Below are 27,969 nucleotides of genomic sequence, written 5' to 3'. Positions count from 1 at the left end.
TGAGAGAGGTCTGGTTCGGAGTTTCAGTAGCTGTATATCATGCAGTGTAGAGTCTATTTTAACTTACCTTAACCTCAATTTTTTTCCTCTACGAGATGACCAAGAATACTTATCTCCCAGAGTGTTGGAAGATGAAAATATACGATGTAGGTAAACACAGAGGCCAGAGTCTGGCATGAAACAATTTCATTAAATATTAATTTTCTCCCCCTTCTGATTCTAAACTTCAGAATATATACTGCAGTGTGTATTTAAATTAAACTGCTACTTCAAGTAAACATTACTGTTTTATTGAGGATGGACATCAATTCTATAAAATTTCTGTAAACAGTTAACCTGGTATAAAAATTTAGGGTAATGCATGTTTTTTAAAATTACCATTTATATACAGAGAACTTGAAAAAGCTAGCTAAACCTCACAGAGAGAAAGGCTGAATAATGGACTTGTATTTTTTCACTACAAGCATGCAGTAGGATAGCTTAAGAGAATCACGGCCCAGACAGACAGCACTAAAGTGTGGCTGTGAAGCGCATGTCCTAACATACTGAAATTTTTTCAGTTAATGAGGTTCAGTTATAGTTGAGAAACCATCAATATATAGACACATTCATTCAACATATATTCACTTAGAAGTCTTAAATCCTGAAGAAAATGTGTAAAGGGCTTAGGAGAAAACATCACCATTCAAGAGTCAGGCAGAGGAAGAGGAGGAGACTTGAAAAGCACTGACCACAGAGGCAAGAAGAGTCACAGGACAGTGTGGTGCACTGACCAAGGAAGTTTTTCAAGGAAGAGATAGGGCTTCCCTGGTAGCTCAGTGATAAAGAATCTGCCTCTCAATGCAGCAAACACAGGTTGAGCCCTGATTCACGAGGATCCTGCATGCCAGAGCCAGGCACTACGATTAACAAGCCCACGTGCCACAATGAATGAAGCCCGGTGCCCTAGAGCCCGTGCTCCCCAACAGGAGAAGCCACCACAATGAGAAACCCGTGCGCCAAAACGAGAAAGAAGCCACTGTTCACCGCAAGGAGACAGACATGGCCACAGGATTTAGCAATCAGCAGTGAAAGCAGTTCTAGAGAAGTCGAGTAAAGGAAGCCAAATTTTAGTTACTGGATAGTGACTATACGGAAAACAAATGAAAGGGACAGCTCTTTCAGGAAGTTTGGCTGTAAAGTGGATAGTAATAACTGGAGGCAGGTGGATCAAGGAAAGCTTTTGATGACGCACTTGAATAAAAAGCAGTGAGGGAAAATGGGTTTACACAAGCAGGCTTGTAGAATCAAATGGAGGGAATTGAGAACGTTCTCCTTTGTTCTTTCTTTCTCTCTTCCTCTTTTTTTTTTTTTTTGTAATGTAGAAATGTTATTATTCGTCACAAAAGGTTATCTGCAAAATGACACTGATTTAAACATCTGATTGTGGAGAAAGTTTAAAAGAGAGACACTCTGACTGGCTAGATCAAAGGATCCTAGCCAAATGAATTCCTTAACATAACCAGGAACCTATGTAGGCAGGTAAAAATACTAACAATATTATACGTAATAAAATGAAAGGGGAAGCAAATGAATTTATGTTGTTCTTTAACTGGCATGTCAGGGGATAGTAGTGAAAGATAAGATGACAACAGTCCCTGACTCTGCTTCTTGATCTGTACACCTGTAAGCCACTTCTGTTTTTAGAATCTCAAAGACCAATCTCCTTGGGAAAACAGTGTAACAACTGCTCAAGAAGACAAATTACCCAATAATTAGTGTAACAGGAAACCCTTTTATCTATTCCCAGGATTTTATTAATACTAAGCAAGTAGGAGTTACAATTTATGAAAAATTTACTTCATAGGCACTAACTACCATCATAGAAACATTTCACAACCATTTCAGGCAGGTATTAGCATTTCATTTTGCAGATGAGGAAACTGAGGCTCAAAGATTTATTTACCCAAAAATCATGATTGACAGCTAACCTTTCTGGCTCCAAACTTTTACTTTGCCAATATCTCTTTCCTCACCAGTCAAAGATATTAATAAGTTAGAGCCAATCCAGATCCTAATTTGGAATTCTCAAATAGTGTCTTTGACAAATGCATTTTCATGTGTGAATATGTGATATGTTATGAAATCTCCAGTTTCTTGAGAGTACTAATACGTTCTCAAAATTATTTAAAAAATTCATTCGAAAAGTTAAGTAAATAATCTACTGTCAGAAGAAGGACAAGGAGTAAAAAGCAGGGTCTCCATATCAAAGAAATCACACCAGAATAACAGAAGTCCAAAAAGATTGGGAGCTACTCTCACAGCAGCCTAGAGTCAGAATATTTTTGAGAGTATAGTCTGTCAGTACCAACCCTAATCTTAATACTGATAAGATTATTGATAATCCTTATACCTAAGGATTTCTAAATTTCCAGTAATTTTTATTTATTAATATTCATATAAATACAGATGTGCAGTTATTGTCCCAAGGTGCACAGTAAAATGACAGAACTAAAATTTAGGTATTTTTCTGTTGTACATGCCAATTTTTCATTATCTATTGTTTTGAAATTGATCTGAATTAGAAAAAAAGACTTTAATTAGAAAAATTTTTTAAAGTACATGAAATCAAATAGAAAAATAAGTTGTAAAAATTTTTAAAATTAACATATAGCTTCAATGTGTATATTTTTCAACAAAAAATTATGTCTTGGTAGCTACATTAACACTTCAGGAATCTAGACTCTTTAAAATTGGAACTGCTCCAGGAAACATAGGCTGTCATATTAAGTATTTTTAAACTTTAATTTCATCATGTAATATATAGATGCTCTGGTTAAATTAAAATTTTTGGAGAAACTTCTAAATTTATTCAGCAAATATTTATTAAACATCTACTCTGTACGAGGTTCCTGGGAATCCTAAAAGCTGGGAGTGCCAAGATAGGAGGACGAAGACCCAGCTTCCAAGCAGCTAAAAATGCAAAAGGAGAGTGAGGCATTAATTATAATGCATTATGAAAACTGGGAATACAAAATACAGTGGGAACATTGTAGATGAAGCCTAAGTCTCCTTCACAGAGCACTTGTGTGCGTGGTGAGACCTGAAAGGAGTTTGACACCCACAAGTTATAGGAAGGGCATTTGTGATCGGTAGAAGAGCACATGCAAAGGCATGAAAGCATAGGATATGCCTTGCTGGAGATGAAGCTAGACAGATAGACAGACAAGAAGAAGATCATGAAATACCTAGCACATCAGGCAAAGAAAAAAGTTTACAGTTTCTTTTATCCACAGTGCAGATTCAACGGACAAACCTAATTGGGAAAAATGCCATGATCAGATATGGATGTTGGAAAGAGATCTTTGGACCTTGAGGACTTTCTGCTAAGTGAGATAAGTGAGACAAAAACAAATATTGTGTGATATTACTCATATGCAGCAGTAAGAACCAGACATGGAACAACAGACTAGTTGCAAACTGGGAAAGGAGTATGTCAAGACTGTATATTGTCACCTTGTTTATTTAACTTATATACAGAATACATCATGTGAAATGCCAGGCTGAATGAAGCACAAGCTGGAATCAAGATTGCAGGAGAAATATTAATAACCTCAGATATGCAGATGACACCACCCTTATGGCAGAAAGTGAAGAAGAAAGAGCCTCTTGATGAAAGTGAAAGAAGAGAGTGAAAAAGTTGGTTTAAGACTCAACATTCAAAAAACTAAGATCATGGCATCCAGTCCCAAAACTTCATGACAAATAGATGGGAAACAATGGAAACGGTGAGAGACTTTATTTTCTTAGGCTCCAGAATAACTGCAGATGGTAACTGAAGCCATGAAATTAAAAAATGCTTGGTCCTTGGAAGAAAAGCTATAACCAACCTAGATAGCATACTAAAAAGCAGAGACATTACTTTGCTGACAAAGGTGTGTCTAGTCAAAGCTATGGTTTTTGTAGTAGTCATGTATCGATGTGAGAGCTGGACTATAAAGCAAGCTGAATGCCAAAGAATTGATGTTTTTGAACTGTGGTGTTGGAGAAGACCCTTGAGAGTCCCTTAAATCAGTCCTGAATATTCACTGGAAGTACTGATGCTGAAGCTGAAACTTCAACACTTTGGCCACCTGATGTGAAGAAGTGACTCAGTGAAAAAGACCCTGATGCCGGGAAAGATTGAAGGTGGGAGGAGAAGGGGACGACAGAGGATGAGATGGTTGGATGGCATCACTGACTCGATGGACATAAGTTTGAGCAAGCTCTGGGAGCTGGTGATGGACAGGGGAGCCTGGCGTGCCGCAGTCCATGGGGTCACAAAGAGTTGGACATGACTGAGCAACTGAACTGATCACTCCTATGTAGAATCTAATAACAAACGCATAGAAACAAAGTAAAATTGGTAGTAACCCAGGGCATAAGGGTTAGGGGGACAGGACAGATATTATTTAAGAGTACAGACTTGCAATGAGTAGTAAATAAGTCCCAGTGATCTAATGTACAGTACAGTGAATGCAGACAACAATATTGTATTATAACCCTCAAACCTGCTGAGAGACTAATTAAACTAATTACTCCAACCACTAAAAAGAAAAATTAATGTGACAGAGATGCAATTACTGCTACAATGGCAATATTATAAATGTATCAAGTCAACATGCTATACACCTTAAATTACATAGTTTTATGTCAAATATATTTCAATTAAAAAAAAAGTAAGATCTTTGGCAAGAGTGATTTAGTGAGATCTTAAACTAAAGCAATACGGATTAAAAAATGTGACTGTAGTATTTCAACTCAGAGAATCTCAAATTTTACTGAGCACATACAAAATGGATGCGGTTCAGAGGCACAAAGCACTCTCACAGGCACTGAGGATGGTGTGTTATTTCTGGCGCACTAGATGGAACAGTGCTGCTTCCTCTTCCACTCGCGCAGATTCAGTGGAATGCCAGTCAGTAACAGTGACATTTACAAGATTACTTCTCTGATTTTTTAAAAGATAGAACATGTGCAAACTTTAGTATTCTACTAACATTAACACCGTGGCTAAGAAGTGCTGGCCCGGGTAACAGAGCTAAGCACACTGCTGAGAGTAACAGACAGCAGACACAGGCTAAAGGACATGAAACAGGCTTGAGGTGACTTGGTGACTCACTACACATGAAGAGGAGGGAGAATCAGGAGTGTGACCGAATCCGCAGTACCAGAAACAGTGTCAAGCACTTGGAAGGGTCCAGTAAACAATCTGCCGAAGGAGTGAGCAAATGAATACATTTTTCTAAAGTAATCCTAATGGAGTTGAAAACTAGCTCTTTGTTTTTAAATATAAAAACTGCTGGTTGTCATACCACTACATGGATCTCTATTACTTTAGGAAAGCCAAAGCAGCCTTTGTTTTTCTTTCTTTTCTTTAAAATACAGTTTCATTACAATAGAATTGACACATGATACAATTTAAGTATACAATTCAATGGTTTTTAGTATATTTACAGAGTTGTGCAACTAAATCTCCACAATCTAATTTTTTAGAACAATTTTATCATTGCAAAAGGAAACCCTGTACCATTAGCAGTCATTCCGCATGTCCCTGCACTTCGCCTGAGACCATCACTAATCTGTCTTTATAAAAATTTGCCTATTTTGGGTATTTAATGTAAATGGAATCATACAATACACAGTTGTTTATAAATGAATGGTTTCTTCACTTAGCATAACTTTTTCAAGTTTTATCATTGTATTAGCAATTCATTCTTTTTTTAAAATCCAGCTTTATTTAGCTACACAATGCTGAAGACCTTACAGATTGTCTCAGGAGTATCTTGCAGTAGTGATACAATTTAATTTGCACAAAAGGGTAAAATATACGAATTTTGAGTTTATAGTCAGGGAAGAAGCTAGCATAATTAATATTATATGATCTAAAGAAATAATAAAGCTAACAAATTCTGTAACTCAGTGTGAATCAATCAAGTTAATTAGCATTACTTAGCTTATACAGTCACTGTTTTTGGTTGTCTCCTTTAACTTTCATTCCACCACCACCTCCCCTCTGGTAATCACCTGTTGGTTCTCCAACCACCACCTCCCCTCTGGTAATCACCTGTTGGTTCTCCATGAGTCTTTTGGCTTGTTATGTGTGGTCTTTGGTTTTTTAGGCTCTGCATTTAAGTGAAATCATAGTTTCTCTTTCGCAGTTTTATTTCTCTTAGCATAAAACCCTCTACATCCATCTATATAGTTGCAAATGGTAAGATTTCATTCTTTTCTCACAGCTGAGTAGTATTCCAAAGTGTACATACTATATCTCCTTTATCCATTTATCTGTCAATGGACATTTAGGGCCCTTCCATATATTGACTATTGTAAATAGTGCTGCAATGAACAAAGGGGTACATATATTTTGTCAAGTTAGTGTTTTTTCTTTGGAAAAATACTCAGAAGTGGAATAGGTGATGTGATAGGTATATTTTTAATTTTTTGAGAAAGTTCCATGCTGTGTTCCTTAGTGGCTGTACCAATTTACATTCCCAACGGCAGTGCATGAAGTTTCCCTTTTCTTCACACCCTCACCAGCACTTGTTATTTGTTTCTGACGGATGTGAGGTGATATCTCATTGTGGTTTTGGTTTGCATTTCCCTGACGAATGGTGATTTTCAGCATCTTTTCAGGTGTCTGTTGGTCATCTATATGACTTCTTTGGGAAACAATTACTCAGGCCCTTTGCCATTTTAAAATCAGGTTATTTGTTTCTGATGTTGAGTTCTTTGTATATTTTAGATATTAAGTACCTTATCAGATATACTGTTGACAAATATCTTTTTCCATTTTATAGGAAGCCTTTTCATTTTGTTGATAGTTTCCGTCACTGTGCAAAGCTTTTTAGTGTAGTCCCATTACTTTATTTTTGCTTTTGTTTTCCTGCCTGAGGAGAGAGATCCAAAAAAATATTGCTCAGACCAATGAGTGTGCTGCTTATGTTTTCTTCTAGGAATTTTATGGTTTCACATCTTACATGTAAGTCTTATTCTTTTTATTTTTTTAAACTGTGTGAAAAAGTAGTCCAGTTGATTCTTTTGCAAGTAGCTGTCCAATTTTCCCAACACCATATATTAAAGAGACTATCTTTTCCCTGTATATTCTTATCTCCTTTGTTGTAGATCAAATGGCCATATACTTATGGGTTCATTTCTGGACTCTATTCTCTTCCATTGATCTTTGTGTCTGGTTTCATGTCAACATCATATTGTTTTGATTACTGTAGCTTTGGATAAAAGCTACAGTACCATAAAATCAAGGAGCATCATAACTCCAGCTTTGTTCTTCTTAAGACTGTTTTGGTTATTTTGTCTTCTGTTTCCATACAGAATTTAGAATTATTTCTTCTAGTTCTGTGAAAAATGCCATTGGTATTTTGATAGGGATTGCACTGATTCATAAACTGCTTTGGGAAGTCTGGTCATTTAAAAATATTGATTCTTCCAATCCATGAGCATATTTTCTCTCTCCATTTGTTTGTGTAGTCTTCAATTTCTTTCAACAGTATCTTATAGTTTTCTGAGTACAGTTTTTTATTACCTCCTTGGTTAGATTTATTTCTGGCCATTTTATTCTTTTTGATGCAATTGTAAATAGGGTAGTTTTCTTAATTTCCCTTTCTGATAAGTTTACTGTGAATGTATAGATATGGGACAGATTTATGAAAGTGAATTTTGCAACCTATTCAATTTCATTGAATTTATTTATTAGTTTTAGTAGTTTTCTGGGGGCATCTTTAGGATTTTCTATATATAGTGTCATATCATACACAAAGAGTGAAAGTTTTACTTCTTTCCAATTTGGATTCTTTTTCTTATCTAACTGCTGTGGCTAAGACTTTCAATCCTATGTTGAATAAAAGTGGTGAGAGTGGGCAATCTTGTCCTGTTCCTGATCTTAGAGGAAAATCTGTTAGATTTTCACCTTTGAGTCTGATACTAGCTATGAGACTGTTTTATATGGCCTTTATCAAGGTGAGGTACATTCTCTCTGTACCTACTTTGTTGAGAGTTGGTTTTTTTTTTTTTATCATACTTGAATGTAGAATTTTGTGAATAGCTTTCTTTGCACCTGTTGAGATGACCATATAATTTTATCCTTCAATTTATTAATGTGGTATATCACACTGATTGAAGCATGGATACTGAATCATTCTTGTACTTCCGAGATAAAGTACATCTGATCACGGTGTATGATACATTTAACATACTGCTAAATTTGGCGTGCTAATATTTCATTGAGGATTTTTGCATCTATGTTCATCAGTGATATTGACCTGTAATTTTCTTCTTTTTCTAGTGCTTTTGTCTGGTTTTGGTATCAGGGTGAGGCTGGTCTTGTAGAATGAGTTTGCAAGCATTCTTTCTTCCATTATTGGGGATAGTTTGAGAAGGATAAGTGTTAATTCTCCTTTAAATGTTTGTTAAAATTCACCTGTGAAGCTGGCTGGTCCTGGACATTTGTCAGGATTTCATTCCTTTTTAATGGCTAACTAATATTCTCCTATATGGACATACATTTGAAATATTATTGCCTCTTATTACGGACATGTGGGTTACTCCCACTTTTTGAGTATTATGAAAGGTGCTGCTATAAACATTCATGTACATGTTTTTGTGTGACATATATTTTTCTTGGGTATACACCTAAGAGTGAAATAGCTAGGTGAAATGGCAACTCTGTTTATTTTTTGAGAAACTGCCAGACTGTAATCTTTTCATTTGCTCCACACATCTTTGTGTTTGTGTGTGTTTACGTGTGTGTCAGTGTTAAAAAACAAAGAGGTGCTGGCTTTTGCATATGGCTATTATTTTAAGCCAGCCAGGAGCTGCTGATTTAAGGAACAGTGCTTGAAACAAGAGAAAGTGGTTAAGATTCTGGATAATCTGCAACTGTATAGAAATTAAATGTCAACTTCTTCACACTTCCTATATCACAAGTTATTTTTAACAAAGAGTAGCTGAGCAATAAAAACTTATTCACAGAAAATTTCTCTCTTTAAAGCTATGCTAGCTCTGTGATTAATACATATATACAGAATGTATTTTAAATGAGTAGACATGAAAATATTTCAAAAAACGAATGTTTTCAAATTCCTGCACTTAATACAGCTCTAAAACCTGTGCTGTTTCTAATGGAGACATATTATGTATTTCAGCTTGTATTAGCGACGCCTCAGATATAAATCTTAGCTGCTGATTAATGCAAAGATGCTAATGCACTGCCTGACCTGCTAACCAGTCAGTATACAGAATTGTAAAATGATCACTTGAGGAAATGGGTTCTAAACAAGCTATGAAACATGAGAACCACTGAATGTGGAAAAAAAATTAAGTAAATACTGCTAGTAGTTCCAGAGCATTATTTAACACTGGGCAGTTATTGCATCAGATCAAGCGGACTGATTAAGAAGCATTTTCTAAGTATTTACAGTTAAGCTAACAATAAAGAAGTCTGCCAATAAATTAAAGTTTCACTACTACTTAGGCAATCAAGATTCATTTTAAAAATCGGACTTATTATTAAAGAACTAAACAATAAAAGGTAGTAATTAAAAGCTAAGGATATAGAAAATAACAGAATTTTTAAATGCTACATTATTTACAGCAAAGTTTTTAGTTTGCTTTCCCCACCATGTCACGAATCCTGTATTATTTTCTAAAATACAGATCTGCTCATTTTCTGAAGTTTTTCATATATTCTGCCATTAGGCTGATAGCTTAACATGTGCTAAAAATACACGCACACACACCCATATGTTTTCTATCTAGGTCACACAAAGTTGGAGCATCTGGATGTGCCAAGTAAGAATCTGACTCTAGTCAGTATGATGACAGAGCAAAAACACCTCAATAAAAAATATTTTATTACATGCATACCATGTAATTGATTGAAGTTACCCAAATATATCTTATCACTGTTTCTACTTCATTGACATACACTATCTGAAGCTAGATGAGAATATTCAGTATTAGTAAAGCTCAACTGTGAAAGCAATTTGTGATAATGGGAAAAAGCAGGTTATACAAAGATAATGCACAATGAACCAAAAACTGTAATGCTAATAAGACTGCCTGAGCAAAGGTGACTCCTAGAATATGAAATCATATATATATATTGGTGAAGCGTGCAACCAAACTTTCATGCAAATTATTTGCAGAGATGTACTAAGAAGTTCATGTTTCAATCTCTTAAAAGTCAGAAGTATTAACTACTTCCATGGTCTTACTAGTTAATGTAATTGGATCTACATATATTGCTACCTACTCTTGGACATGTATTTGCACTGAATGGTTCAAAAAAGAACAGGGGGAAAAAGACAATGTAAGAAAAGATTCTTTTTATACTGGCAATATAACAACATTAGCTATTGAAGCTTATAGAAACTTTATTGCTGAATGTTTTCAGTTTGGTGTAAAATTAACATTCAGTTCAGTTCAGTTCAGTTGCTCAGTCGTGTCCGACTCTTTGCGACCCCATGAATCACAGCACACCAGGCCTCCCTGTCCATCACCAATCCCAGAGTTCACTCAAACTCATGTCCACAGAGTCGGTGATGCCATCCAGCCATCTCATTCTCTGTGGTCCCCGTCTCCTCCCACCCCCAATCCCTCCCAGCATCAGACTCTTTTCCAGTGAGTCAACTCATCGCATGTGGTGGCCAAAGTATTGGAGTTTCAGCTTTAGCATCAGTCCTTCCAATGAACACCCAGGATTGATCTCCTTTAGAATGGACTGGTTGGATCTCCTTGCAGTCCAAGGGACCCTCAAGAGTCTTCTCCAGCACCACAGTTCAAAAGCATCAATTCTTCGGTGATCAGCTTTCTTCACAGTCCAACTCTCACATCCATACATGACCACGGGAAAAACCACAGCCTTGACTAGACAGACCTTGGTTGTCAAAGTAATGTCTTTGCTTTTTAATATGCTATCTAGGTTGTTATTCCATCATAATACCAATACTATTATTAAAAGGATATCACATTCTATTAACATAATAAGCATTAATTTAATTTGATTCTTACTAAGTAGCCCAGAATTCAAAATTGGTAAAATTTAGAACATTCAAAATTTAAAGTCTCTTATGCAGGAATTCCCTGGAAGTCCAGTGGTTAGGACTTGGTGCTTTCAATGAGGGGGCCCAAGTTCAATCCTGGTCGGGGAACTAAGATCCCACAAACCCATGGTACAACCAAAAAGAAAAAAAAATAAAGACCACTCCCTCTCCCTTTAAGAAAAAGAAATAAAATCTCTAATGCCTACTTTACTCTGCTTATTGTTTATTTTATATTCATGTTCTGGAATACAGTATGCATAATATTTTTTCATTCTACCTATTTCATACTTTCTGATTCATGTTAAAAAAAGTCAAAAATTTAAGTAAAAACTTGAAAACGTAAGTTAATTTTTGCATAACTTTCAAAGGGAGACTGTAGATACTCTTTGTGGTCTTTAAAGCAAGAAATATTATTTCCAATTGCGAATCAAATCTTATCTACATCAGAAATGTTTTTCTTGCCCATACCCTCTTATACATACTCTGTGCAATCGCCTGGACTACAGAACCAGCTTGTTCTATTACACAACTACAAAACACAATTTGGTCCATTCTCCAAATGCCATAAGAATTATCATTTTCTGTTAGTCTCCTACTAAACGTTCTTAAAGTTTTTAAAAGAATTTTTTATGTGGACAATTTTTAAAGTCTTTGTTGAATTTGCTACAATATTGTTTGTATTTATGTTTCGGTTTCTCAACCATGAGGCATGTGGGATCCCAGCTCCCTGACCAGGGACTGTATCCACACCCCCTGCACTGGAAGGTGAAGTAGTAACCACTGGACCTCTAGGGAAGTCTCTCAGTTCAGTTCAGTCGCTCAGTTGTGTCCGACTCTCCGCGACCCCATGAATCACAGCACGCCAGGCCCCCCTGTCCATCACCAACTCCCGAAGTACACTCAAACTCATGTCCACAGAGTCGGTGATGCCATCCAGCCATCTCATTCTCCGTCGTCCCCTTCTCCTCCCGCCCCCAACCTTTCCCAGCATCAGAGTCTTTTCCAGTGAGTCAACTCGTCGCATGAGGTGGCCAAAGTACTGCAGTTTCAGCTTTACCATCAGTCCCTCCAATGAACATCCAGGATTGATCTCCTTTAGAATGGACTGGTTGGATCTCCTTGCAGTATAAGGGACTCTCAAGAGTCTTCTCCAACACCACAGTTCAAAAGCATCGATTCTTTGGCGATCAGCTTTCTTCACAGTCCAACTCTCACATCCATACATGACCACGGGAAAAACCATAGCCTTGACTAGACGGACCTTGGTTGGCAAAGTAATGTCTCTGCTTTTTAATATACTATCAAGGTTGGTCATAACTTTCCTTCCAAGGAGTAAGCGTCTTTTAATTTCATGGCTGCAATCAGCATCCGAAGTGATTTTGGAGCCCAAAAAAATAAAGTCTGACACTGTTTCCACTGTTTTTCCATCTATTTCCCATGAAGTGATGGGACCAGATGCCATGATCTTTGTTTTCTGAATGTTGAGCTTCAAGCCAACCTTTTCACTCTTCTCTTTCACTTTCATCAAGAGACTTTTGAGTTCCTCTTCACTTTCTGCCATAAGGGTAGTGTCATCTGCAGATCTGAGGTTATTGATATTTCTCCCAGCAATCTTGATTCCAGCTTGTGCTTCTTCCAGCCCAGCGTTCCTCATGATGTACTCTGCATATAAGTTAAATAAGCAAGGTGACAATATACAACCTTGACGTACACCTTTTCCTATTTGGAACCAGTCTGTTGTTCCATGTCCAGTTCTAACTGTTGCTTCCTGACCTGCATACAGGTTTCTCAAGAGGCAGGTCAGGTGGTCTGGTATTCCCATCTCTTTCAGAATGTTCCACAGTTTATTGTGATCCACACAGTCAAAGGCTTTGGCATAGTCAATGAAGCAGAAATAGATGTTTTTCTGGAACTCTCTTGCTTTCTCCATGATCCAGCGGATGTTGGCAATTTGATCTCTGGTGCCTCTGCCTTTTCTAAAACCTGCTTGAACATCTGGGAGTTCACGGTTTACATACTGCTGAAGCCTGGCTTGGAGAATTTTCAGCATGACTTTACTAGCGTGTGAGATGAGTGCAATTGTGCGGTAGTTTGAGCATTCTTTGGCATTGCCTTTCTTTGGGATTGGAATGAAGAGTCCCTGCATGTCCTTATTTTGTTTCCATTAACCACCTGGCAAGCAGTTCATATTCTCATGTAAAGTCCACAAGATCCTTTAGAATTCAGACTGAACCTTTCCAGCTTCATCTCTTACTTTCTTACACCAGCTTTCTCTGATCTCTCATGACTCCTTGACCTTGCACATGCTCTGAATGCTTTTGCCCACTGAGTCTTTCTCAATAACCAGTTCTAAAACCACCTATTCTGAAAATCCTTTTGGAATCCAACCAGAGTTTAATAACTGCTTTCAGATTACTTGTATTCTTAATACTGTTTGCAAAAATCTTTCAGATCAGTCTTTCTGATCAGCTCTTTTATATATATTTATTTATTTGGCTGTTGGGTCTTAGTTATGCATGTGAGATCTAGTTCCCCAACCAAGGATAAAACCCAGGCCCCCTGCATTGGGAGCACAGAGTCCTAGCCACTGGACCACCAGGGTAAGTCCCTACTGATCAGCTCCTTAATTCTGGATCTCTGAGGCAATCATTACATCCTCCCATATTTAACCATATGGAAAAGGTTATTTGCAAGTTAAGATGGTACTGCTTTATATATTTGATTTCAGCTTTTCCTCTTTATTTGCATTGAATAGAACACCTTCCTATTACATTTTGTTTTTCAAGAGACTTTTTCTCTCCAAACCGACTCTTTTCTCTCCCTAATGTGTTCCAAAGGAAGGGAGCCAAACCATCTCTTCTGCAATGCAACTCCATCCTCTACATTCTTCTCTAGCTCTTTTTTCAGATCAAGACCAATAACAGACAGAACATTTAGACAGAAAGTCAGTACGGAAACAAAGGATTTGAACAACAACACAGATCAAATGGACCTAACAGATATATGGAGAACATTCAACCCAACAGCAGCAGAATACACATTCTTCCCAAGCTCAAGAGGATTTTTCTCCAGCACAGATCATGTATTAGGTCACAAAACAAGTCTTAAAAATTTTTTAATGTTGAAACATACCAAGTACGTTTTCTGATCACAATGCAATGAAACTAAAATTCAACAGAAAAAGGAACACAGTGTGGAAAATAAACAAGATATAAAATAGAAAAAAAACAACATAAAAAGAAATCAATAAAACTAAGAGTCAGTTTTTTTAAATGAGACACAATTCAGTTCAGTTCAGTTGCTCAGTCGTGTCCGACTCTCGGCGACCCCATGAATCACAGCACGCCAGGCCTCCCTGTCCATCACCAACTCCCGGAATTTACTCAAACTCATGTCCACAGAGTTGGTGATGCCATCCTGCCATCTCATTCTCGGTTGTCCCCTTCTCATCAGAGTCTTTTTCAGTGAGTCAACTCGTAGCATGAGGTGGCCAAAGTACTGCAGTTTCAGCTTTAGCATCAGTCCTTCCAATGAACACCCGGATTGATCTCCTTTAGAATGGAACACCCGGATTGATCTCCTTTAGAATGGACTGGTTTAACAGACCCTTATTAGCTAGTCTAAGAAAAATACATTCAAATAAGTAATATTGAAAGTGAAGAGATATTACAACTAATATTACAAAAATAAATATAATCATGAGACAATATTAACAATTATATGACAACAAACTGGATAACCTACAAGAAAGGCTCAATTCCTAGAAACATTCAACATATCAAGATTAAGTTATGAAAGAAGAAAAAGCCTGAAAAACTTATAACTAGTATGAAGCTTAAATTAGTAATCAAATACCTTCCAAGAAAGAAAATTCTAGGATCAGATGGCATCACTGGTGAATTCTACCAAACATTTAAAGAAGTAACATAAATTCTTCTCAAACTCTTTCTAAAAACTGAATAGGAAGGAAGAGGAAGGAAGGAAGAAAACTTCCAAATTCATTTTATGAAGCCAGAATTATCTTGATATCAAAGGCAGACAAGAATACTATCAGAAAACAACTGGTCAACATCCCTGATAAATACAGATGCAGATGTTCTCAACAAAATACTAGAAATCAAACCAACAGCATATTAAAAAGATCATACACCATGGTCAAACGAGATTTATCTCTAGGATGCAAGGATGGTTCAACATATCCATTTCAATTAATTTAATACACCATACTAACAAAATAAAGGATAAAAACCACATGATCGTCTCAACAGATGGAGAAAAAAACCTTAGACAAAACTGAAAGAACCCTCACAATTAAAAACATTCAAAAAACTAGGAATAGAAGGAAATGATGTTGCTCAGTTGTGTACAACTCTCTGCGATCCCACTGACTGACTATAGCCTACCAGGCTCCTCCATCCATGGCATTTTCCAGGTAAGAGTACTGGAGTGGGTTGCCATTTCCTTCTCCAGGGGATCTTCCCGACCCAAGGATCAAATCCAGGTCTCCTGCACTGCAAGCAGACGCTTTACCTGCTGATCCACCAGAGAAGCCCACAGAAGGAAAGCAATTCAAAATAATAAAAGCCATCTAGGTAAAGCCCACAATACTTGGCAGTGAAAAACTGAAAGCTTTTCCTTTGAGCTCAGTAACAAGGCAAGGATACCCATATTCCTATTTCTATTCATCAGAGTTCTAAAAGTCATAGCCAAGGCAATTAGGCAAGAAAAAGATAAATCAATAAAAGGGATCCAAATGAGAAAAGAATAAGTGAAATCGTCCCTGTTTACAGATGACAAGGTCCTATTTCTAGAAAACCCTAAAGACTCCATAAAAACCCTGTTAGAAATAATAAATTCAATAAAGTTACAGGATACAAAGTTAATACAAAAATTGGTTGTGCTTCTATTCACTAACAATGAATTATCTGAAAAGGAAATTAGAAAAACAATATTATTAACAATAGCACAAGAAGAAAAAAATACTTAGAAATAAATTTAACAAGGGGAAAGACCTGTATGATGATAAAAACTACCAAATACAAATGAAAGAAACTAAAGATGATGCAAATGGAAAGGCATTCTGTGCTCATGTATTTGAAGACTTAACATTGTTAAAATTTCTATACTACTCAAAGTAATCTACAGATTTAATGCAATCCCTGTTTAAAAAAAAAAAAAACCCAGTGGTATTTTTTACCGAAGTAGAAAAACACAATTTTAAAACTCATATGGAACTAGAGCATGAATAGCCAAATGATTCCTGAGAAAGAAGAACAAAGCTAAGAGGCATCACAGGTCCTGAGGCTGAAATATATTAAAAAGCTACAATAATCAAAACAGTATGGCAGCATACAGACAGACATAAATACCAAGAGAAAAAATAGAGAGCCCAGTAAAACATCCATGCACATAAGGTCAACTGATGTCTGATAAGGGGCAAAAATACAGTGAGGAAAGGATAGCTTCTTCAATAAACAGTGTTGAGAAAACTGGATATCCTCATGCAAAAGTTGGACCCTTATATCACACCACACATAAAAATCAGCTCAAAACAAATTGAAGACTTAAATAAACACCTGAAACTGTAAAAGTAGAAAAGTACACACAAGAAATGCTTTATGACACTGGTCCTGACAATGATTTCCTGGATATTACACCAAAAGCACAAGCAACAAAAACCAAAAATAGTCAAGTGGGACTACATAAAATAAAGAAGCTCCTGCACAACAAGGGAAGCAATCAACAAAGTGAAAACGCAAACCATGAAATGGGAGAAAATATTTACAAACTATACACCTGATGATTAATTTCTAAAATATACAAGGTACTTCTACAACTCAAAAACAAAAGAATCTAATAATCCAACAAAAAAAAAACAGGCTAAGGATTAAATAGACATTTCTCCAAAGAAGAAATACAAATGGTCAACAGATATATGAAAAATGGTCAATATCACTGATCACAGTGAAATGCAAATCAAAAGCACAAAGAGGTTATCACCTCTCATCTGTCACGATAGCTATTACCAAAAAACAAAGGAAAAGACAACAAGTATTGGTAAGAATATTGGTGGAGAAACTGCACACCTTGTATACAGTTTGTGGAGATGCAAATGGTGCAGCTGATATGGAAAACAGTATGGAGATACTCCCAAATATTAAAAACAGAAATATCATATGACCTAGATATCCAATATCTGGGTATTTGCCAAAAGATCTGAAGGCAAATCTCAAAGAGATATTACATTCCCATGCTCACTGCAGCACTATTTACAATGGCCAAGATGTGGAAACACCCTATGTGTTCACTGATGGATAAATGGATAAAGAAAATGTATTATATACATACAATGAAATATTATTCAGCCTCAAAAAAGAAGGAAATTCTACAACATGTGACAACATGGATGAATCACGAGGACCATTATGCCAAGTGAAATAAACTAGTCACAGACAAATACTGCATGATTCCATATATATGAGGCATCTAAAATGAACAAATTCATAGCATCAAAGAGTCGAATGATGATTAACAAGGTTAGGGGCAGGAGGAGACGGGGACGACAGAGAATGAGATGGCTGGATGGCATCACGGACTCGATGGACATGAGTTTGAGTGAACTCCGGGAGTTGGTGACGGACAGGGAGGCCTGGTGTGCTGTGATTCATGGGGTCACAAAGAGTTGGACACGACTGAGCGACTGAACTGAACTGACTGACTAACTGAGGGGTAGGAAAAAACTGAAAGTTACTAACAAATGGGCATAAAGTTTCAGTTAGGGTTCGTAAGTTCCAGAGATCTGCTATACATCATACCTCTACTCAACAATATTATATTGTACACTTAAAAATTTGTTAAGTGTGTAGATCTCATGTTAAGTATTCTTAATACAGTAATACTGAAAAAAAGAAAAAAGAAGACCAAACCCACAGATTCTGAGCTGTCAACACTCCCATAATCAGCTGGTGCTTAGTTGATGGCATTTCTTTTCCCATACATCCTGTTCAGGCAAATATCCCAACCTTATGGTTCTTTATTTTTCTAATTTTGTCCTTTTATTTAAAAAACACGCAACAAGTTTTAAAGCTAACAAATAATATCCAGTCTGGAGTTGATCAGCTTTTCTTTCTTAACAGACTAGTCAACAAAAACTTTGTTGATGAGGTAACAAATAACTTCACTTACAAAGTTTTGCTTGATTCTATTAGATTCTTTCTGGAGAGAAATCAAAATTATGCCAGAGTAATTCATGAGTGCATTGTCACTCAGTCGTGTCCAACTCTTTGCAACCACATGGACTGTAGCCCACCAGGCTCCTCTGTCTATGGAATTCTCCAGCTAAGAATACTGGAGTGGGTAGCCATTCCCTTCTCTAGGGTATCTTCCTAACCCAGGGATCACACCCAGGTCTCTTGCATTGCAGGCAGATTCTTTACCTTCTGAGCCACCAGGGAATTCATGAAGGTGCTACATATTGGAGAAGAAAGACAGATGCACCCATTCAGGAATAAAACAGGGATGTAATATTACCATTTTCCTAGGCATATAAGTTAAATCAGGTATCCTCAAATCTTTTTTGTTCTTCATTATCTACGTGCAGTCTCATGGATTCTTCCTTAAAATAGTGATCCCCTCTTTGTTTTCCATGCCCAATCTGTTTATCCTAATTCAGCCACATAGTGTCCGGATTTTTGTTTTAGGTTCCTAACTAAGGTCTCCGTTTATAGCTTCCTATAATTCCTCCCAGTACATTACTACCAAACTAACAACCACAGGTAACACCTTGATCAAGTCACTTCCCTACTCCCAATTTTCTATTAAAAAAAAACACAACAGCCTAGCATTAAAGACCCTTTATAATCTAGACTCAAATTGTCTTTCAGGATTTATCTTCCTATATTCCACTATATAAAATACCTACTACTAACATAACTTGACTTATTCACTGCCTCTAAATACTTTCCTACCTACATCTTTTATATTCATATTATTTCTATACCTAGAATGATCTTGATCCATTTATCCATATTAGCAAAGTATACTGTAATAAAATCAGCCCATGACCCACCCATTTGTGGAGTCCTAGGTGAGACCACTTTGACAGGTTGTTCCTACTCCACTGAATCAGCTAACACCCACCTGCCAAGTGGCTAAAGTCAGCCCTCCCTCTCCTGTGGCCTTCAAGCAGGCCTCCAGAAAGGAAGGGACAGGTCTGAGTGTAACCGTTGGTGCTTGGTGTTTTGCACCTCTCCGCTCCTGTTGTTATTTTTAATTCTTCTGATACCATCTACCCCTGTATCTTTGGTGCTTTAATGTCCATGTTAACAACTCAGCATGGGCTGGTGCCACCAGTGGGATGGAATGCTCCTGTCCTGCATGCTCTCAGCCCTTGATCACACTCATTAGTTTAACATATATTTTTTGAGTACCTATGTGAAGTACTACTGTCAGCACTAGGGACACATCAGTGAAAAAAGTCAAAAATCTCTCCCCTCATGGAAACTATATCTAGAGGAGGAAAGAAAGACAATCAATTAAGGTAGGTACAATATACAGCATGTTAGATAGAAGTCTTAATAAGAAAAATAAAGCAGGAAAACGTGTGTGGGGTGGGAGAAACAGTTATAATTTTAGGGTGACTAAAGAAAACTTCACTGAGGAAATTTTAAGTGAAGAATTAAAAGATGAGGATTGAGCCAGATATACAGAAGAATGTTTGAGACAAATGAACGACAAATAAAAAGGTCCGGAGTTGGAAGAATGACTGGCAGGTTCAAGTAAAAAATGAGGCCAGTTAGCTGGAGCCAAGAAAATAAATGAATGAAATCAGACATAATAGTGGGTCAGATCACCTATAATGGGTCAGCACACTATAGCCTAAGGATCGAATGCAACCTACCACCTGCTTTTTAAAGTTTTAATACCTTTACTTTCATGCTACAACAGCAGAGCTGAACAGTTGTGAGGCAAACTGTATGAGTTAGAAAACCCCACATATTGATACTGTGGCTCTTTACAAAAAAGGTTTACTAAACTTCCAGGTGCCGCAGTGGTAAAGAAACTGCCCACAATGCAGGACACACAGGTTCGGTCCCTGGATCAGGAAAACCCCTGAAGAAGGAAATGGCAACCCATTCCAGTATGATTGCCTGGGAAACCCCATGGAAAGAGGAATCCAGCATGCTGCAGTCCACAGTGTTTCCTTTACAGAATCACTCTAGCTGTTAAAGACAGCAAGGTAGAAATTGGGGAGAACAAATTAGAATATTACTACTAAAATCCAGGTGAGCGATCATGGTGGCTTGGATCACAGTGGTAGTCATACACATGGTGAAAAGTGTTAGATTTTAGATATATTTTGAATGCAGACCAACAGAATTAACTCTTTTATCAGATTAAAGTATGAGAGAATGTTAAGGATAACCCTAAGCGTTTTGGTTTGCCAACAGAAAAAACAGGGTTCTCATATACTGATGGGGAAGGACAGGTAAAGGGCAATTCTGAGAGACAAGGTAGGGAGCTTTCCTGTTTGCCATGTGAAATGTGAGAAGCTTATTACCAAACAAAGAGAAATTTGGGGAGGTAGGTAGATCTATGAGTTTGGAGTTCAGGAAAGTTACAGAATGGAAATAAAAACTGAGCAGTCATCAGTGTATAAATGACACCCAGAAACATGAGATGCATTCATCAAGAAAATGAATACATACATATGTGTGTGTAAATAAATATATATATGTGAGAATGAATTATATACATAAAGATAAACTCTACAATTGAGCCCAGGACACTAAGTTAGGATATGAAGTGGAACTAGAAGACTGAAAACAAATAGTAGAAAGATGAGGGAAAAAACCAAGGATGTGTGTTGACCAAGAAGCCAAGTAAAAAAGTGTTTCAAGGATGAGGAGATCAACTGTGGTAAACGTTAAGTAAGATAAAATCTGAGAAATGACCACTGGATTCAGAAATCTGAAAGTCAACGGTGACCTTGGTAAAAGTAGTTTTGGTGGAGTGGTAGAAAGAGAAAGTGACTGGAGTGCGTTCAAGAGGGAATGGGAAGAAAGTTAATAGGAGACAGTGAATACAGACACCTATTTTAAGAAACTCTGCCCAAGTGAAGGCATCAGCCTTGCCTAAAAACATGAGGCATGCATCTATAATAATAAAAGAGAAGGCTGAATGTTATGGGCACAACTGCAGACAGGTGGGTAGTTTATACAAGTTCTCTCAATTTTCTCAGTAAAATAGGATGTAAGATCAAGTAAGAGTGAAGACAGGGAAGAAAAGACTTGCCTGTCTGAGAAGAAAGATGAAATAGCTCTTTGGGATTTTGAAACTCAACATATGGATCACGGACCAGCAGCAACTGCACCACCTGGAGACTGGTTGGAAATGTAGAATCTCAGGTCCTTGCTGAGCTACTAAATCAGAATCTGTTCTATTAACAAGATGCCTAGGTAATTTACTTATACATTAAAGTTGGTTTAAAGCACTGTGGATATAGGAGACCAGGAGAGAAAATGGACTACAGAAACATAGTATGACTGCTGCTGCTGCTGCTGCTGAGTCACTTCAGTCGTGTCCGACTCTGTGTGACCCCCTAGACGGAAGCCCAACAGGCTCCCCCGTCCCTGGGATTCTCCAGGCAAGAACACAGGAGTGGGTTGCCATTTCCTTCCCCAATGTGTGAAAGCAAAAAGTGAAAGTGAAGTCGCTCAGTCGTGTCCGACCCTTAGCGATCCCACGGACTGCAGCCTACCAGGCTCCTTCATCCATGGGATTTTTTAGGCAAGAGTACTGGAGTGGCTTGCCATTGCCTTCTCCGATAGTATGACTACCAGGCAGTAGTAGTGATTATGAATTTAAATTCAAGATTAGTGATCATGAATTTAAAGTGGTACTAGTCATTTTGATTTGCATTTCTCTAATAATTGGCAGTGTTAAGCATTTTTTCATGTGCCTTTTGGTCATCTCTGTATGTCTTCTTTGGAGAAATGTCTTAGATCTTTTGCCCATTTTTTGATTTGGTAGTTCGTTTTTTTTTCGTTTGTTTGTTTGATAATGAGTGTATGAGTTCTTTGTACATTTAGGAGATTAATCCCTTATTAGTCACATCATTTGTAAATATTTTCTCCCATTCTGTAGGTTGCCTTTTTATTTATGGTCTCCTTTGTTGTGCAAAAGCTTTGTTAGGTCCCATTTGTGTGTGTGTGTATATATACAGGCTAAGACATAAAACTGGAATATTACTCAGCCATGAAAAGGAATGAAAAAAGGCATTTGCAGAAGCATGGACGGACTTAGAGATTATCGTACTAAGTGAAGTTAAGTGAGTCAAAGAAAGACAAATATTATGTGACATTTATATGTGAAATCTAAAAAAAAAAATACAAAGGAACTTATATACAAAACAGAAATAACATCCCACAGAAAACAAACTTATGATTACCAAACTGCCAATCTATCCCTCCCCCACACCCCACTCCCACTTGTCAACCACAAGTTTGTTTTCTCTGTGAGTCTGTTTCTGCTTCACAGAGAAGTTCATTTGTGTCATATTTTATATGCCACATATAAGCTACATCATACAGTATTTGTCTTTCTCTTTCTGGCTTACTTTACTTAGTATGATAACCTCTATGGCACTATTTTATTCTTTTTTTATGATCCATTCTCAGTATATTGTAAAACTAAGTGAGAATTAAAAGGAAAACAGATGTAAGTAAAATGCAGCCCTCCTTTCCACAAAAGGCTGTTGGGACAGGAAGAGAGAATGCAAATCATTTCCAATAAAGCAAAAATCATATAATAGGAATAGAGAAAATGCTATGGAAAAAGTTACAGAATAAGTCTTGCTGAGGGACAGGGTAAGACTTTAAAGATTTCTTAAAAATAGTGTCAGCAAACATCAAAATTAGAAATCAACTAAACTAAAATTTGACTTATATATGTCTCTCATCTTTTCTATATAGTATTTCTTAGAAGTCAGGTGAAAAGAATTTAATATAACAAAGAAGAAAACATGAGAACCATTAAAAATTTTATCCTTAATTTGCAAGTAAACACAAACCAAAAGACAAACAACCAATCATAACTGATAATTAGCCCCAAGTTAACCTTAAAACATATCTGAAGGAACATTCACTTTCACTAATTAAAAAAGAAATAAAAACAATTCCACCCAAACTTTCAAGGTTGGAACTGGAGGGATATATTCTTCAGAAGAAAGGAGCATTCAAACCATAATCCTACACTGAAATTTCTCTTTGATTATACTGCCTCCACAACACTGGAGGGGATGGGAGAGGGAGGTGGCCTTTAACACTGGTCCAGTTATGGGCAAAAGACTTTTCCTTGATTCCTCACAGTGCAGGTGAAACAAAACTGGGACATTAAAAAAATATGAATAAAAGGCTAAAAGATGCAAAGTAGAATAAAATGAACAAAGGGAATACCACAAACGTATGGGATACAGATTATAAACTACCACTTATTAATCTTCAGTTTATTACCCAATAAATGTGTCCCTTCTTTCCATTCTTAGTCATCATTCTTCCAGACTTCAAAAAGAAATAAACTGATCTCAATAAGCCTTAACAGTCATGTCATACAAAGGAGAGATAGGTAAAAAGCCAGTAATTAATTTTCCTCTTGTAACAGATAAGACCTTATATCCATAATATCCAATTCGGCTTTTGCAATACCAGTGGGCCTCTAACTACCAAGACAGAATTAAATTCAAAATAATTTTTAAAAACACAAATGATACTTTAGGCAAAGGAAAATATTCCCCAAAATCAACAAGTATGAAGTATTATCCATTATTTGAAATCACATATTTATCATTATGTTCAAACCAGTGCTCTATAAAATTACTCATGAACATGTGAAACAGCTAATATTAAGTGGGTTTCAGGTCTTTGAAATTGAGAAAAACTCCTAATTCTGTGAAGTAACTGTTTTATAAATGAAAAAATACATATAGCAGGACCTCACAGGGATTCAGTTACAAAACTAAGGCTGAAGACCGTAGTGCTTATCTAAGGAATGGCTCTAGCATTTCTCCAAATAAAATCTACTTTAAATAAAGTCACTGAATCCACTTGTAAATTATTTCCCTTTGGCTGTCTCATTATTCAATATGCTTTCAAGGAACATGGTGATGAAAGAAGAAAAATACCTCTTTCTAACATAACCATACTGGCAAGAACATCAACATTATCAGTATTTAAAGAATGTCTTGGCAGGTTATAAACCTTCATAAAAAGAAGGAACACTAATCCAAGATGTCAAAATAGCAATAGTACTTCTCATATTATGTGCAATATGATTGTTTGTTTGCAATGCAGAACAAATTTTCAAATAAAGAACAGAAACCAACATCGACATGTTTAAATTTTAAGCTAAGGCAAAAAAAAAATTTCTCAGAAAAGGACATACAGTATGACAAACATAAGCATGTTTATAAGAGTAGAGCAGAACTCAGCGTTCAAAGAGATTTATAATGTGTTGATGCTATTTTTGGAACTTAATATATTTTAACATTTGAAGCACAACAGCATATTAAGAAATAACAGAATGAAATAATAATTTATACTAAAAGAAAAAGCTTAGAAATATAACTGAGTCCATGATTTCCCTGTGTAGGTAATACTTAATTTTACTACAAGACTTTATTTGGGCTATATTAGTAGGCACAATTTAAAGTCATAAGAAACTTTTAAATACAGCACTATCTTCAGATCTCATAATCTAGCTCTATTTAAATACTCAACACTAAAAACTGATGCCAGGACAGTGACATTTTACTTACAGTACTTGCACCTTCAGAAATGTCAAATTCCCCAAGAGGAAGGCATAGCCAGTTAACTCAGCATGTGCATTAAAAAAAGATGCTTGATGAAACTTTTGATTAAACAAAGCCTAAACATACTGTGTCCACAATTATTATAAAACTATTTCATGTGCTATTTTCCACTTGAAGGTTTTTACCTTCCTTTAAGCTTTTCATGTGGCTCTTCCTATCCACAAACTGATTTCTAATTTTACTGTAAGACTTTTGATAGCCTTACATTACTTTAATGGTGCAATATTCTCCAAGATTTGCACTGCATCTGAAATTATTGAAGGCCACTGAGAGACCTATGTTTGCTCAATATAAGCTCAGATATGGTGTACTTGAAAAATTATAAAATACAGTGTATTGAAAACTACTACTTTCCATTTTCAAAAGAAAATGCCTACACTGATGATCTTACACAGGTTGGGAAAATAATATAATAAACTTATCCTAAGTTTAGAAGATATACATTTGACTTAAAATACTCATCTCCATTACATTAGACAATAATCTTATTTTATTCTTCTGCTTCCTCTTCATCAAAACTTTTCTCTTTGGTTGCAGTCACTATTCTTCTATAAAAATGTAGCTAGTATCTTCATGTTTTACCTTTCGCCATCTGTTTTCCTCTCCTGATCATTGTTTCTTTTGCCTTTGATATTTTCTTAACTTGGGTACATTCAACTTTTAATAACGAAATGTTCTTTGGATCAAGAGGTCATAGGGTTATTTATATTAGCAGGATGAGCCTCCATCCATCAACATCCTGAGGAATTCTAGCATGATAGAGCTGGAAGAGATTTCAAGGTATCATTTGGTTGAGCTCTATGCCAGCAGTAACAGGTGGCTGACTATTCTTAATGTTTTTCTTTCTTTTATTTAAGATGACTAAAATTCTGATCATAAATATTCCACTGTAACTTGGTTTAATATGAGAATCTTCTTGGACTTCCCTGGTGGTCCAGTGGTTAAGAAGCTGCCTGCCAAGGCAGGGGACATGGGTTCGATCCCTGGTCTGGAAAGATTCCACATGCTGCAGGGCAACTAAGCACATATGGCACAACTACTGAGCCCACACGCCACAAGCACTGAGCTAATGCACTCTAGACCACATGCCGCAACAAGAGAAGTCACTGCAATGAGAAGCCCATAGACCGCAACTAGAGAAAGCCTGCTCGCAGCAACGAAGACCGGAGCAGCCAAAAACAATTAAATTAAAATACATATGGACTCTTCTTAATAACAATCAAAAAGACATGGAGTGGAAAGAAAACTGGATGAAAAAGCACTTGGATCTCAGCAGAATTACTTACTGTAAATGGAAAACGGGGCTTCCCTCATCTGCCTGCCAATGCAGGAGACACAGGTTCGATACTGTGCAATACCGAGCAAACCTCTCTAAGGTAAGTGTAGAGGACCACTGCAAGTTGACACAGTGTCTACTTCCCTTGGCTGTTGCTGTGGATTACAGGAGTTTCATGTACCTGGCATAGGCACTGGCCTTGTGCACACCCTCAGTAAATGTTACCTCTCTACTCCCCACCAGGGTTACAAACGTCTGTAGTGTGGTTCTACTCTCCTTACAGTAAATATTTTGAGATGCACATGTGGAATTTTATGAAACAGAACATTCAGAAGATATGTAAACCTTCCTTTCCCCTGAGATTTATCAAGCAACAAAAGGAATTCCTTATCAGCCCTGCTTTGAAAAATGGAAAGAAATGAACAGAGCTTCCTTTAAAAAGCAAACACAAAACTCTTCCAAAGAAGAAACCATTTAAAATAAAAGGTAGAAAATATCACTAAACAGTGAACTTCTTAAAGGAAAAGAACAAGCTCAGTCATCTTCATATTTAGGAAGCACTAAAACATTTCTTGGATGAAAAAGTCTCTTGGTGGAAAAACTTATCTTAGAAATAAAGAAATAAAAGTTCAATCAGATTTCATATACATGTGAGGTAACAAAGATGTTCTTTACACAATAAAGAAAAAAACTAAACTAATGTGGACAAATTTTGAAAGACTCTTACACATCTGATTTAGATAAAATGCACTGCCCCATTACTATGTCATAGATCAAACAATTCTGTACGAAGTACTATCATGCTCACCTTGTTATGTGTAAGAACAATCCTTACATCAGGTTTAAGTGTACCATAGCTTATAAGGAGATCTTGGACCTTTTTTATCTCATCTTTACATTTTTTAGCAGTTGAGTAAAACTGCTTTCTTACAGGTAGATTCTTAAATAACCGTGAAGCAGTTACAGTTGTACCTGTTGGCAGATAAGAAGAAAGCGTATTTAGATGTGGAAGGAACATCACAGATTTTCAAATCCACATACAATCGGTAATTAACTCCTTCTATTACTGAAGGCCATTTCTCTTCCAACTCTGGGAACCCAAAGAAGGCTCAACTGTGTGAGCTATTCTGACCTCCTACTAGGCTATCCTAGTTCTAACAGGTCTGACCCATTAAGTATGATCTCTTTTATGTGGACTTTTCATGTGGCACTAGTGGTAAAGAACCTGCCTGATAATGCAGCAGACTTAAGAGCTGTGGGTTTGATCCCTGGGTCAGGAAGATCCCCAGGAGGAGGGCATGGCTTACCCACTCCAATATTCTTGCCTGGAGAATTCCATGGACAGAGCAGCCTGGTGGGCTACAGTCCATAGAGTTTCAAAGAGTCAGATATGACTGAAGCAACGTAGCACGTGTGATCTAAACAGGAATAATCTTATTTCTACCACTACAGAAAAACACGGGCTTACTACTGATACAGTGTAGTATCTTAAGAAATCTGCTGATATCCTAACTACCTGGGAATGATGCTTATTCTGCACTTTAAAACATACAGGATATATAAGGCTACACAGCATATGTATAACCTTAATTAGTCAATTAAAAATTCTTATCTGATGTGCAACACCATTAATTATCAGAGAAATGTATATTGTAATTACAATGAGGTGTCACCTCTCACTGGTTAGAATGGCCATCATTAAAAAGTCTACAAATAATAAATTCTGGAGAGGGTGTACAGAAAAGAGA

The 27,969-nt window shown here is 36.7% G+C and overlaps 1 protein-coding gene across 4 annotated transcripts in view; it reads right to left on the bottom strand.

Moving 5' to 3' along the window:
- The window catches only part of PMS1 (PMS1 homolog 1, mismatch repair system component), a 120,974-nt gene that overhangs the window by 30,839 nt on the left and 62,166 nt on the right, over positions 1-27,969 (bottom strand). For all 4 annotated transcript variants that reach the window (XR_016035966.1, XM_055398493.2, XM_088830826.1 and 1 more), the window contains one exon: positions 27,030-27,193. Coding sequence is in view for 3 of the 4 variants with exons in the window: in XM_055398493.2 (XP_055254468.2) it covers positions 27,030-27,193 (164 nt within the window). In the remaining variant the exon portion in view is untranslated. The remainder of the gene's footprint in view (positions 1-27,029; positions 27,194-27,969) is intronic.

This window comes from Moschus berezovskii, chromosome 2 (assembly GCF_049115385.1).
Source record: "Moschus berezovskii isolate FMDL1 chromosome 2, NW_MosBer_1.0, whole genome shotgun sequence".
Lineage (NCBI taxonomy): Eukaryota > Metazoa > Chordata > Mammalia > Artiodactyla > Moschidae > Moschus > Moschus berezovskii.
The sequence above is the reverse complement of the archived record's forward strand: the minus strand, read 5'-3'. Positions and strand labels throughout refer to the sequence as shown.